This window comes from Acartia tonsa, chromosome 11 (genome assembly GCF_053477335.1).
Source record: "Acartia tonsa isolate MP-2025a chromosome 11, ASM5347733v1, whole genome shotgun sequence".
NCBI lineage: Eukaryota > Metazoa > Arthropoda > Copepoda > Calanoida > Acartiidae > Acartia > Acartia tonsa.
In genome coordinates, this window is record NC_137270.1 from 39,893,146 (window position 1) to 39,906,543 (window position 13,398).

Below are 13,398 nucleotides of genomic sequence, written 5' to 3' on the forward strand. Positions count from 1 at the left end.
TATGGACAGATGAATGGATAGATGGATGGATAAATTGATGGATAGATAGATGAATAGATGAATGGATAGATGGATAGATGGATAGATGGATAGATGAATGGATAGATAAATATATAGATAGATGAATAGATAAATGGACAGATAGATGGATAGATGGACAGATAAATGGACATATGGATGGACAGATATATTATTACTGACTCATCTAGATAGATAAAGAAATAAATGGATAAATGGATAAATGTATAGATATATTGAGGACGTATATATAAATAAATACGTTATTTTAGCCGGCTGAGAGTATTACTTTATCAGAGCACATGAAAATCTGGTGCAACATCCAAGTAATAATATATCGGTTAATTGATAGGTACCAGTTGATTTTTGCCATGCCATAATAATATAATATATACCTTGTAATATACTACTAGCCATATTGGTATGATCTTGTAACTGGTTTTTTGAGTCTATATCATCCTTTCCTTCCAAACCGGTTTCAGAATCCTAAAGAAAATTTGCATTTAATTATTTATCGCATCGTATTATGGACAGCATTTCACGGATATTAAAACGAAAAATTTATAATTAAGCCGGCTTTGTGAGCCTCGAGTGGCCAAATTGTAATATGTTGCTATGTATGATTTTTCATTATGGCTGAGAACCGGTTCTATCCAGCGGACATCAATCAGTTTCGAAGCCATACCTGGAAACTACATTAAACAAGGACATATGTGTAATGATTGGCGAAGTACTAATAAGCTAACTATTTTTATTGAAAAATCAAACGGGTTTAGGTGAAATATTTTTTTTCAAACTTTGTCAAAAGTTCATGACAATTTTTACCAAGATGATTAATTATTAGTCAATAAACACAAAAATTATAAGTGATACCTTGGCTGTTGAATTATTGTCATCTCCTTCGTTCTCATTGGAATTTTGTCTCAGTATTTTTCCAGCTCTCCGTTTGGGTCGAATATACAAAATCTAAAAAAACATTTCAAATGATTTAAGTCACAATGTTTAATTAATTTTTAAATGTAAATGTTGTATTTGCTGTATTTTTATCTATACCTGTACCAAGAATAGCTATCTATTCATACATCCATCTATCTACCTATTATCTATCTATTAATCTATCTATCCATCCATCTGAGTACCTGTAATATAAGATAGACAATTGCGCAGTTTCCAGGTATACCAACAAATAATATAATTAATACTAATATATCTATCTATCTATCTATCTATCTATCTATCTATCTATCTATCTATCTATCTATCTATCTATCTATCTATCTATCTATCTATCTATCTATCTATCTATCTATCTATCTATCTATCTATCTATCTATCTATCTATCTATCTATCTATCTATCTATCTATCTATCTATCTATCTATCTATCTATCTATCTATCTATCTATCTATCTATCTATCTATCTATCTATCTATCTATCTATCTATCTATCTATCTATCTATCTATCTATCTATCTATCTATCTATCTATCTATATATCTATCTATCTATCTATCTATCTATCTATCTATCTATCTATCTATCTATCTATCTATCTATCTATCTATCTATCTATCTATCTATCTATCTATCTATCTCCTGTATACCTGGAATATAAGGTATACAATAGCGCATGTGGCAGCTATACCAGCAAATAATCTGAATGTTATTATGGAGCCAAGATAACTCATACATATTCCACCTAGAAAAATTATAACATCACTAGACGGAATAAAATCATAAAATTGTGGATAAAGTTTTGAATAGGACAGGCAGACAGACAAACATCTTGTTACTCCAAGGATAATAAAATCTTAGAATCTCCTATTACTTTTTAAAAGACCGCAATCTTGAGGTCTATAAAAAATAACAAGGTTGACAACATCCATAAGCAGGAAAGCACAAAGAAAATTAATAAAAAGATTAGCGTATAAAGTAAATTGTATATATTGTTAATTTAATAAATATAAATAAATCATAGAAATCTTTTTAAAAAGAAAAAAGTAATTTCAATGTCTGTTGGTGCATAACCGATAGACCGACGGACCAAGTAAATCATTATATTCTGGATACTCATTTATCCAAGGAACTTACCAAACAAGCAGCCAGATCCCTTGCCGACTCCAAAGAACAGCGACCCCATCAAACCCATAACTGAGGCAATGGTAGTCTGTGTCGAGATCTTTGCCACATAAGTAACAGCCGAGGTCATCATTAGGGCCATGGTGAAGCCCTCCAACACCTCGAACGGGTATACATGCTCGGGGCTCTAAAAAAGTTATCTGTCGAATCGTATTATAGACAACATTCTGTGGATATTAAAATGTAAATTATAAGATTAAAATAATTTTTCAGCCCCAAGGGGTCAAAGGCCCGGGTAAACACATATGGTACTAAGTTTATGATTTTTATTTTAATTGTCGTGGAAAATTGTTTTTAATACAATACTATGCATAATTTTTTGAAAAGCAAAACTTCTCTTTAAGTATGGTTTGTACGATCATCACTATCTTTCAACGTTTCTACGTCAGATTAACTGATTTAGAGAAGACTCTATCTTTTTTTTTGACAGATTAAAAAATTAAAATACTTTAGTTACTTTAACTTGAAAAGCTATTAAGAATATAGCATATGTGATAATCTTTTTTCAAATATCCTTTTCTTTGAGCAAAAAAAGGATTTCTTATTTTTTTTAGAGCCACACATATCATCTTATTACAATCTAAAATAATTTCTGAACAAGGACAAATACATTTGTAACAAGAAAAGCCATAAATACTACCTGAATAAAGCTATAACCAAGTAGCCTGACAAAATAGGCAACCATTCCAAATATGATCACTGTTACATGCCCAACTTTCTAATTAAAAAAATATGAATTAGACCTTTAATATATATAGGCTAGTGATTTATTAATAGACATGTGTCTATAATCACAGGAAGCAGGAGAAGGTCGGCCCTCAACTCAAATTTTACAAGAAAAGGAAAAAAATTCAGTTGGCGGAATAAAATCACCTATAATTTTTGCCAATTATCTTAAATAGTAGCCGAGTTAATTTAATTTTTCCTTCAAAGCATTGCCGATAGACCAACGGACCAAGTGAACTTTATACAATAGATGCGCAATTTTATCAATAAAAAGATTAGCCGCCTTTCTTTAATAGCAGCCTAAAAATTCTAGTTTCCCTAAATTTTTTATTGAGCATATGTAGACGGGCCTAACATTGGTCAATTGAAATATATACTTTTGTCTGTGTATTGGCCTGTTATTGGACATTTGCATTTAATGACGTCATTGTTTATATGCACAAAAAGAGCTTCAGTTTCCCCTAAACATATAAAAGACATACAGACGGACTGTTGTAAGTAAAGACACAAACCTCTGTAATAGGTCCACTGAAAACTAGGAAGGGTAGTGATGTCACCATACCTAAAGTAAAAAATATCAATTAAAGCTCGCTAAATAATAAAATGATTATGGATTTTCTAAGATTGATATAATTGACCATAAATATTTGAGAAATCCTTTAATCCTTATAATCACTCAAAAATGTCATTTCTTACAGGCTATATCTGATATTAATTTATAAATTTCTACTTATATACACTATTTAAGATAAATGCTCATAAATCATGTGCTATTTGATAACTATAATACTTATAAATAATTTTCATTATAAAAAGATTTTCACTTTTCCTTGAAGAGTAAATTAAGAATTAATGAATTAATTCCTACTTTAGTAGCCTGAGCCTACTGTCCTTTACGGGCCAGCAAAACTGAAATTAATCATATAATTTTTCATTTGACTATTTGCAGAAAACTGTCTATAAAACAGTGCTATAATTTTTTTAAAAATGATTAAACTAACCAACTGTAACTGTCCATCCCATTTGCAGCTTACTCGCTCCCAAATCATCTAAAAAATAACATTCTTTGAACTCCTAATAGTTGTTCGGGATAAAATAAGGAAATTAATTAGCGGGTAATGGGTCGTCTGTGGTGAAGAAAATTTAGTTCAGAGACAAATATGAAATTAGATTTCATCATTGTTATGTCGAATCCCAAAAGACAATCGAATTCAAAGACTTTTTTAACCCTTAAAAGTTTGTGCAAAAAACCTGCCCCTGTGGACAAATAGTATCAAATATGTATAACATAACCTGGCCAAAAGTGAAAAAAAACTAAAGAGCTACCCCATCCCTTATTTCAATTTTTAAAAATAAAGGTGGGACCGGGGTTAATTGTTCAATTGAATCTTTTAGGGAATACACCCCCACCCCCCCGCGGGGCCCCCCTTACACGCAAAAAACTTACCCAAATACCAGAAAAGGAAACCTTCAATGTACCCCCAGAAAACCCCAGCAAACATCATCATAGCAAGAAACATCATAACCTAAAAGAAAAAATGTATATAAGATATACGTGGATATATTGACGATAGGGGATAATTTGTTGTCAGTTTAGCTTGCAAATATGTACCTCATTTATGGATCAGTTCATCCAGTAGGAGGGGAGGGAATGGGATAGAGGGGGTATCGTTATTTTAGCCATCTGGAAGAATCATTTTATCAGAGTACATGAAAAACTGGTCAAGCATCCAATATATCGGTTTTAAGGATAAATATATAGTAAAGTTGATGCGCTTTTATTATTGCCCCATATACTAGGGCTACTGCTTACAAGGATAGTACAATGAAAAATAAAACCCATCCCTTCTCCTAACTAATCACCAAGTTTTTTTAACATATAATTATATGATTATGTATATAATCGTTACTAGAAAGCCCATAAAAGAAGCTGTTGAATTTAAATTTTTTTGACAACAATTATAAGCGAGGCATCTCTATAATCCAGTCTAAAAAATGTAAATATGTCTTAAAACAGAACAATTTATGTACAATTTTGTTTAGACTTATAAATTGATATTCTGCCTATTCTTAAGTTCTGACAAGTAAAAATGTTCGTTTATTCTAACGTCGGGTTAGAGCTTCGCTTTTATGAATGTTGTCATCCTTGTTGATTAATGTTTGAATACATTAAAATAATTTACCTCTGCGTTTCTCACAATTTCCCTCAAATTTGACAATATTTTCTCTCCTGGTGGTTTGAAGTCCAACCTACAAAACAACATTCTTTAGTTTTAGTTTTTATTATTAAATGCTTCTCTAAAATCAAAGTGTCTAAAATGCTTTTTTCTCTGCAATTTTCCGTTTTTGAGTGTCTATTTAATTTCAATATTTATATTTTTTTCAAGCCACAATTTTTGAAACGACAATTACAGGAATAATTTATAGCCAACAAGCGAAATAAATCTAAAATAATATTTGGGGACAGAAAAAAAGGTCATCAATTCTAATATGTCTTGCCCCCCCCCCTCCCCAACGACAGCTAAAAATCATGTTTAGGTTTCGTGATTTTTTCCGAAATATTTTCGTTCTTGGTATAAGCTGGAATAAATATCTTTTTTTTATTTTTCATATATTATTAGTGTTTTTGGTTAGATTTTTACAATTTTTGTGGGAAAAACTTTAAAAACTAATTTCAGAATAATAAGCATCTACTTTTTATGTTACTTGTGTTATATTTTTAATACTAGAGTTGGCTCGATATAATTATCTCCCTATTGGCTAGTTTTCTATATGCATATCTATTTCTCAATAAATCTATTTTCCTCACCCGGCATTACTATCTAAAAGAAAGTAAATATTTAATAATCTAAATGATTTTAAAAAGATTTTTTAAATTATATTTTTTCTTTACATTACCATCACCAAAGGGTTAATGATGATGATTACAATTTTAGTTTAATATTTGAACACACAAAGTGTCGCCACAATCGAATTCTTTTAAAACAGAGTTTTCTTACATTTATTATTTTATAAATTTAAATTTTCTTTTTTATGATTAGAAATTAAATACATTGATATAAGGTAAATAGCAACATGAAATTAAAAAAAGGAATTTATTTTTAATAAAGTAAAATAATGGGTCTTATCGTTCTGGGCAATGAGAGTTTATTATGGATTATTGGAGCACTATGAGTTTTAAACAAATATTCCTTGGAAAACTTGAGCTCGTTTATAGACATTTATTTCCTATATAGATCTGACATGGATCTTGAAGCAATTAAGCAGGCCGTTTTGTACATGTTAAAAATTGGAAGATTTCATTAAATAAAAGTTATCGCAAATATACTTAGTAAATAACTGTGCTTCGCTACATATGGATGTTGTAATTCTTGTTCAAAAATAAATTATAATTACCTTATGAATAAAATGAGTGAAGCTGCTAGAAGTTTCAGCCCCAAATAAACATAAACAACTGAGGAAAAATCCGTCCGAGTAAGGTCCAAACTTGTCAGATCTAAAAAAATATAATAGTTATTTATCGCATCGTATTATAGAAGATATTAAAATGAAAAAATATAATAAACCCTCGGGTCTATCAAAACTGGTAATATTTTTTTTTTTATTATAATATTCGTGAAAAATTGTCTGTAATACGATGTTATATATCATTTTTCAGAAGGATTTCAATAATAGGGAAGCTGTAAATAAAATATATGGCTCATCTTTAAGAGTGTTAAAGAAAGAAAAAGGAAGAAGACAATAATAGAACATACATATTGCAGAAATAAGGTATAACCAACAAGCGAATCAGATCTAAAATAATATTTGGGGGGTAGATGGAAAGGTCATCAATTCTACTATTTGTTGACCCCAACAACAGCTGAAAATTACTTATAGGTTTCTTGATTTTTTAAATAGATATATGTATAATAATAAATAAAATTAAATTAAAAAGGTCCCGAAAATTTAAAAAAAAGCTTTACCATTAATAGTTTTAAACTTCATCCATTATACAATTTGCTTCGCTTATTTGAGATTATTCCATCCTGGTTTTTATTCTTTTAAATGCTTACCAATAAGATACCCGCCCATAGGAGCGAAAACAATGGCGCCAAAGTTTCCAACAAATCGTTGCAGACCATAATCACCACCAAGCTCCTTTAATCAGTAATTCTATTTATAAATTGTTGAGTGTTGTAAGGAATGGAGGGGACATTGGAATGTAAATTATAAAGGTAACCAAATTTTTATAACCAATTTATTCTTTTAATTGGTTAAAAAAATTTGGATACTTTTATTGAATTTAATTTGTTGGTTCCACGCTAGTAGTTTCAACTTTTCAACTAATAACTTTAGTCTACAGATATGATAATTTTGTATATCACATTGGGGATGTCTATCAATTTACCTTCCAGTGTTTTATCCCTTAGGATCCATGAGTGTAATGATCAGGGGAAAATGTTTTTAAAAAGTACCCAATGCTTTTATTCCAACTAAGGAGAGGACGTGCTTTTAAAACTTTGGGTATCTAAATAATTTACAGTCCATACCCCCTCCCTCCCTGAAATACTTATAGACCAAAAGTAAACGTGTTTACAATTACAGGGCCAATTTATAAAAACAAAGCTACTTTATAAATAGAATTCATTCCTGTATAGTTGCCATGACAGCTCCTTCAAACATCATGAGACTGCTCGCTGTTAGCACTCCCAGAACTGTACGGATGGCAAGGTAGATCCAAAAAGTTCGAGAGGGACTAAAATAAAATAAATATATTAGTCTACTCATCCATTATGAAAGCGATTTTTTTCTATAAATAGGGTCCATTTAAAACATGCCGAGTTTTAACCTTATTGTTTTATATAATTATCCTATTCATCTAATTTTGAGATAATGATTCCTAGGCCGATAACAATATCCAATATAATAAGCGAAGAATCTCTATAATTAAATCATAAAAATGAGAGTATGTCCTTATGCAGCATCCTGTATTTACGCAAAAAAATTATGTACAATTTTGTGTAGATTTACAAACAATTTTCTGCCTATTAAGTTATGAACCCCTACACAAGTTATTGTTGTTATCCTTGTTTTTTACTATTACTATGTGTTATAGATTCAGCTATATTGGTACACATAGCCCTCCTCTCAATATTATCTATCTATATCTTACCTATAAGTAATAGGTTCAGCTATATTGGAACACATAGCCCTCCTCTCAATATTATCTATCTATCTATCTATATCTTACCTATAAGTAATAGGTTCAGCTATATTGGAACACATAGCCCTTCTCTCAATATTATCTATCTATATCCTACCTATAAGTAATAGGTTCAGCTATATTGGAACACATAGCCCTCCTCTCAATATTATCTATCTATCTATCTATATCTTACCTATAAGTAATAGGTTCAGCTATATTGGAACACATAGCCTCCCCTCAATATTATCTATCTATCTATCTATATCCTACCTATAAGTAATAGGTTCAGCTATATTGGAACACATAGCCCTCCTCTCAATATTATCTATCTATTTATCTATGTATATCCTACCTATTAGTAATAGGTTCAGCTATTTTGGAACACATAGCCCTCCTTTCAATATTATCTATCTATCTATGTATATCCTACCTATTAGTAATAGGTTCAGCTATATTGGAACACATAGCCCTCCTCTCAATATTATCTATCTATCTATCTATGTATATCCTACCTATTAGTAATAGGTTCAGCTATTTTGGAACACATAGCCCTCCTTTCAATATTATCTATCTATCTATCTATATCCTACCTATAAGTAATAGGTTCAGCTATATTGGAACACATAGCCCTCCTCTCAATATTATCTATCTATCTATCTATATCCTACCTATATTATATATTTCAATATTATCTATCTATCTATCTATATCCTACCTATAAGTAATAGGTTCAGCTATATTGGAACACATAGCCTCCTCTCAATATTATCTATCTATCTATCTATACCCTACCTATAAGTAATAGGTTCAGCTATATTGGAACACATAGCCCTCCTCTCAATATTATCTATCTATCTTTTTATATATATCCTACCTATAAGTAATAGGTTCAGCTATATTGGAACACATAGCCCTCCTCTCAATATTATCTATCTATCGATCTATATCCTACCTATAAGTAATAGGTTCAGCTATATTGGAACACATAGCCCTTCTCTCAATATTATCTATCTATCTATCTATATCCTACCTATAAGTAATAGGTTCAGCTATATTGGAACACATAGCCCTTCTCTCAAAGTTGACCAAACAAGTTAATGTACAATCGTTCAGCTAAAACAAGAAAGGACTTTCTAAATGAAAAGTGATAAGCTTTAAAAATTTAAAAATGACTTGACCGATTGGGATATCCTTATTATGGAAACTTTGCAAAGGTCTTGAGAAAGGTTTATGCTATTTTTTTCTATTTTCTTTCCCCCCTCTCAAAAACCATATTCCTATGACAAAAGTAAAGTTAACAGTAAAGTAAAAGAATAGAGGGGCATGAACTATATGTAACTCTTCTTTATACAGGGCGGGAACCTTGTCCCAATTTTGTATTTGATTTTTAAAACCAGCTAATAGCAATTTTCTAGCAGTTGAAAAGGGTCTCCACCACTTGAGCCAAGTAGTAGTTTACCGAATTATACATCTAAACTTATACATTTGTTCAGATATATAAATCTAGCCCCCCTCTATTAGTTAATGTATTGGTCTGTTGATTTAAAAATATTGTCTTACCCGTGTATCAACTAACTCCGGCAACTGTCTTCCAAACTAAAAAGAAATAAATACCATTAGTTTTATAAAACATTTGACTTTTTAAGTGGAAAAATAAGTTCAGTCTCGAATAGAACCAAGTACTTTAGCGGATAGATTTGATTTTAAATGCTTTTAGGCAAAAAAATAAAATATATGCAAAAATTAAAAGTTGTCCCTCCACTTTTCATTTTAGGTTTAAAAGAAAGAACGAAACAAAAATTTCAGTGGGTTTTTTTTCAGGGGGGATTTTCCTTTGGGAGTTTGAGGTACATTCCCCCAATGACGGTTCAGTGGTTAGCAAACACACAGACGGACAGACTGACATACAGACATCCTGTTACTTTTATATAAGGCTTATTACCTCTGTACTAAATTTCTTTTCTCCTGTGGAAACAGTGGAAACAACCTAAATATTTATATTTATAGACAGCTTTCTGCGGATATTAAATAAAAGATTAAAAGGGGCATTATTGATCTAGGAAGGAGGGAAGAGACATAGAACTATAAATAACACTGGTAACCAAAGCTTAACAACCACGTTATCTTGTTCTTTGGCTCTAAAACTTTGGGTACTTTTATTAAATTTTGATTGATTGGTTTCAAACTAGTATTTTTAATCTACAGAAGGGTATATTTGTTTACCATCATTGACGATTTTAATTAGTTTTTAGTTCCTTTAGATCACTGATTTTTGATCGGTTTGGCTTCACTCCGTGGACCCTGTGTAGACTTTCAATTGGATCTTTGAATATCAGCCAATCAAGTTTGAAATATTAACACATCCAAGTGGCTACAAAGGTGCAGACAAAGCAATTTGCTAGCAGACGCAAAAGGTCCCCAACACTGGATCCAGGTACTTATCTGGATTATTTAATCTATATATGTTCTTACCTGAGCTATTTCTGATTTACTTCCGCAATTAATTGTTCTTGTTACAGGCTTCCTGAAAATTTGATTATATCTTCAAATTTTATAAAATTTCAATAAATAATCTTATGGGGCTTTTCATGTTTTTAGCAATACTTGATCTTACCTAGCTTTCAATTTTTGTCATTATAAATTATGTCAATTCAATATTCTAATTAAATATGACTTTTTTTTTTGGGGGGGGGGGAAATTGCACTTTCTTAAATTGGGTTGCAGTGCTTCTTAAAACGTGTTTGAAATACATTTATACTTATACAAAATTTTCGGGCACTTTTTAGATTTTTAGCGAAAGTTAATTATTTAAATGATCTCTATTAAAAACATTTAAATTTAAATTAAAGCAAGAAATATTTTTAATATATCTATTCTACTATGTAAATATCTATAAATCTTACTTGAAATCATCACTCTGAATAGATACTACAACAAATTCTTAATTCTATTTCTATTAGATATTTATCTATATAAATCTTACTTGAAATCATCCCTCTGAATGGAAGCTACAACAAATTCTTGATGTCCATGATCAATTTTTCCAATGCTCATCTAAAAACAAGGACAACTATAGTTCATTGTTAAAAGCGAAGCTTTTCTATAATTAGGGTCGGTTCGTCCGTACGTCCGTCCGTAACGGATAGCTTTTTTCGTTAATGCATGTTAGAATTGTCCTATCGATTTCAAATTTTGCATGGTGATTCCTTTAGTAGTTAGGTACGATTTAGAAAGCGTAGCAACTCTATAATCATTACCAAAATTTCTGTACGTCCATTTTAAACATGTTAATTTTTTTACTTTTTTAACAACAAATTTTTATGTGATCTTTGGTATATTGATTCCTGGGATAACCAAGAATAATGTTATAAGCGAAGCAACTCTATAATCAAGTCCTAAATATGTAAGTATGTCTATAAACATTATCCTGTATAAAGCAGTTTTTCAACAAATTTACTTACAATTTTGCTTCGACTCTTATACATTTATATTCTGATTATTCAGTTCTGACACTATATAAGTGTTCATGTCCGTTTGTCCTACCGTTTCAGTGCTTCGCTTTTATGGATGTTGTCATCCTTGTTAATTATATAAAACGATATATGATTACTAGGATGTAGCACAGGATTTTCATGTACTCTGATAAAGTGATGCTCGCAGCTGGCTAAAATAACGATACCCTCCATACATCCCCTTTCTCCTATACCCTCCCCTCCTAAAAGATGATCGAATTGACCAATAAATGAGGTCTATATTAGCAAGCTAAAATGACGACAATTTTTCCCCTGTCAATATATCCACGTAAATCATATTTCCATTTTTATATTTTTTTATATAGCTTTGTGGAATCTGAGAGTCTTTGAAGAGATAAATATCTTGGAGTGGTGAAATGCTTATCCTTGTAAAGAAGCTAACATAAACATCATCTATTGACCAGTTTATTCATCCAGTAGAAGGGAAGGGTATGTGGTAAAGAAGATAGATGGGGGTATTGTTTTTTTAGCCAGCAACGAGTTTTACTTTATAAGAGTACATGATAACTTGTATGATCCAAGTATTAATAAATCCCTTCCCTCTTACAGTATTTCTATTCTCTTCACATTTAGGTATAATGGTTTAAGCAAAACATGTCTATAATCAAATATGATATGGTCTCTTCTTGTAGCCTCTTTCCTTTTTTCCTTTTTCTCCATATCTCTCTTAATGTGAGCTTAGGCTTTTTAAAGGCTGTGCTACAATTTGACGTAATTTAACATACAATTATAATCTCTATTTAATAATTTATAGAGAAGCTGCACCACTCTATAGTAAGGTATACCTGTAGAGGGGTTAGTTCAACGCTATATTCCGAGTCCTGTGAACTTTTTCGTACTTGGTTGAATATACAATCGTCAGGCCTAAAAAAGGATTGCGATTTTGTGTAAATCATATGAATCATTTTAGCTTTCGTCAATACCTTTTATATACTGTGTTGTTTTATGCGCGATTTTTTTATGTTTGATTGGCTTCAAAAGGCTAATTTAAAAATGAAATAATTATTGCGATAATAGTCAACGTTTGATTGAAGTCTGCAAAAAAAACCTAGGTAATAATGAAAAGTTTTCTGTTATTTCCCAAAATAAGTTTTAATTGTTAAGTTTATTTTCTGCCTTATTGGATCACAATTCAACTCAGACTATACACATAACCGGGAAAAGCCAAATGGCAGAACTTTGAAGATTAAATTATCTTTCATTAAACTTCCCTTACCTTATTCTATCACAGTCCAATTGAAAGGTCCAGTTCATTGGGAAGAAAATTGAGGAGTCAATTTTCCGCGGTTCATGATATTTTCTAAATAAAAAAGAACTTAAACTTCATAATAATTATTTTTCGCGTCATATTATGGACAGCATTTATTATATTATAAGATTAAATCAGTTTGTTAGCCCCGAGGGGCTTGAGTCCTGGTCTAATCAAACGAGTATTCATTTTATGATTTTTATTTTGATATTCGTGGAAAATTGCTAAGCACCGTTTCTAATCCAGCGGATAAGAATTGGTTTCGAAGCCATATGGAAATTTTTTTACAATTTGTGGTTTCTTCACTAGCCTTTAGGACTTTCCCCCAAAAAATATAAATCCCATCTAGTAAAAACAATAAACTTATCAGAAAATTGTTAATTATTTTGCTATACGACTGGTCACGAGATATTTTTGGGCTAACGTTTAAACATCCAGCTATTTAAAGATTAAAACACTTCCTATAAAACAATAAAGAGAGAGAGAGGTTTGAGGAAAAATCCGTAAAGGTGTGTATTTTAAGGCTTAAAAATAGTAGTAGAAC

At 30.8% G+C, this 13,398-nt stretch overlaps 1 protein-coding gene across 1 annotated transcript in view; it reads right to left on the minus strand.

Annotated features, from left to right (window-relative positions):
- Positions 1–13,398, minus strand: part of LOC145332187 (uncharacterized) — a 37,150-nt gene that overhangs the window by 901 nt on the left and 22,851 nt on the right. The window contains exons 13-31 of the mRNA XM_080177145.1: positions 12,822–12,905; positions 12,391–12,469; positions 11,056–11,126; positions 10,545–10,596; positions 10,015–10,059; positions 9,633–9,668; positions 9,103–9,185; positions 7,515–7,622; positions 6,940–7,022; positions 6,281–6,380; positions 5,068–5,134; positions 4,332–4,410; positions 3,886–3,933; positions 3,397–3,446; positions 2,799–2,876; positions 2,111–2,285; positions 1,624–1,718; positions 892–984; positions 414–504 (exon numbers count right to left, since the gene is read on the minus strand). Of these exons, the coding sequence (XP_080033271.1) occupies positions 414–504; positions 892–984; positions 1,624–1,718; positions 2,111–2,285; positions 2,799–2,876; positions 3,397–3,446; positions 3,886–3,933; positions 4,332–4,410; positions 5,068–5,134; positions 6,281–6,380; positions 6,940–7,022; positions 7,515–7,622; positions 9,103–9,185; positions 9,633–9,668; positions 10,015–10,059; positions 10,545–10,596; positions 11,056–11,126; positions 12,391–12,469; positions 12,822–12,905 (1,517 nt within the window). The remainder of the gene's footprint in view (positions 1–413; positions 505–891; positions 985–1,623; positions 1,719–2,110; positions 2,286–2,798; positions 2,877–3,396; positions 3,447–3,885; positions 3,934–4,331; positions 4,411–5,067; positions 5,135–6,280; positions 6,381–6,939; positions 7,023–7,514; positions 7,623–9,102; positions 9,186–9,632; positions 9,669–10,014; positions 10,060–10,544; positions 10,597–11,055; positions 11,127–12,390; positions 12,470–12,821; positions 12,906–13,398) is intronic.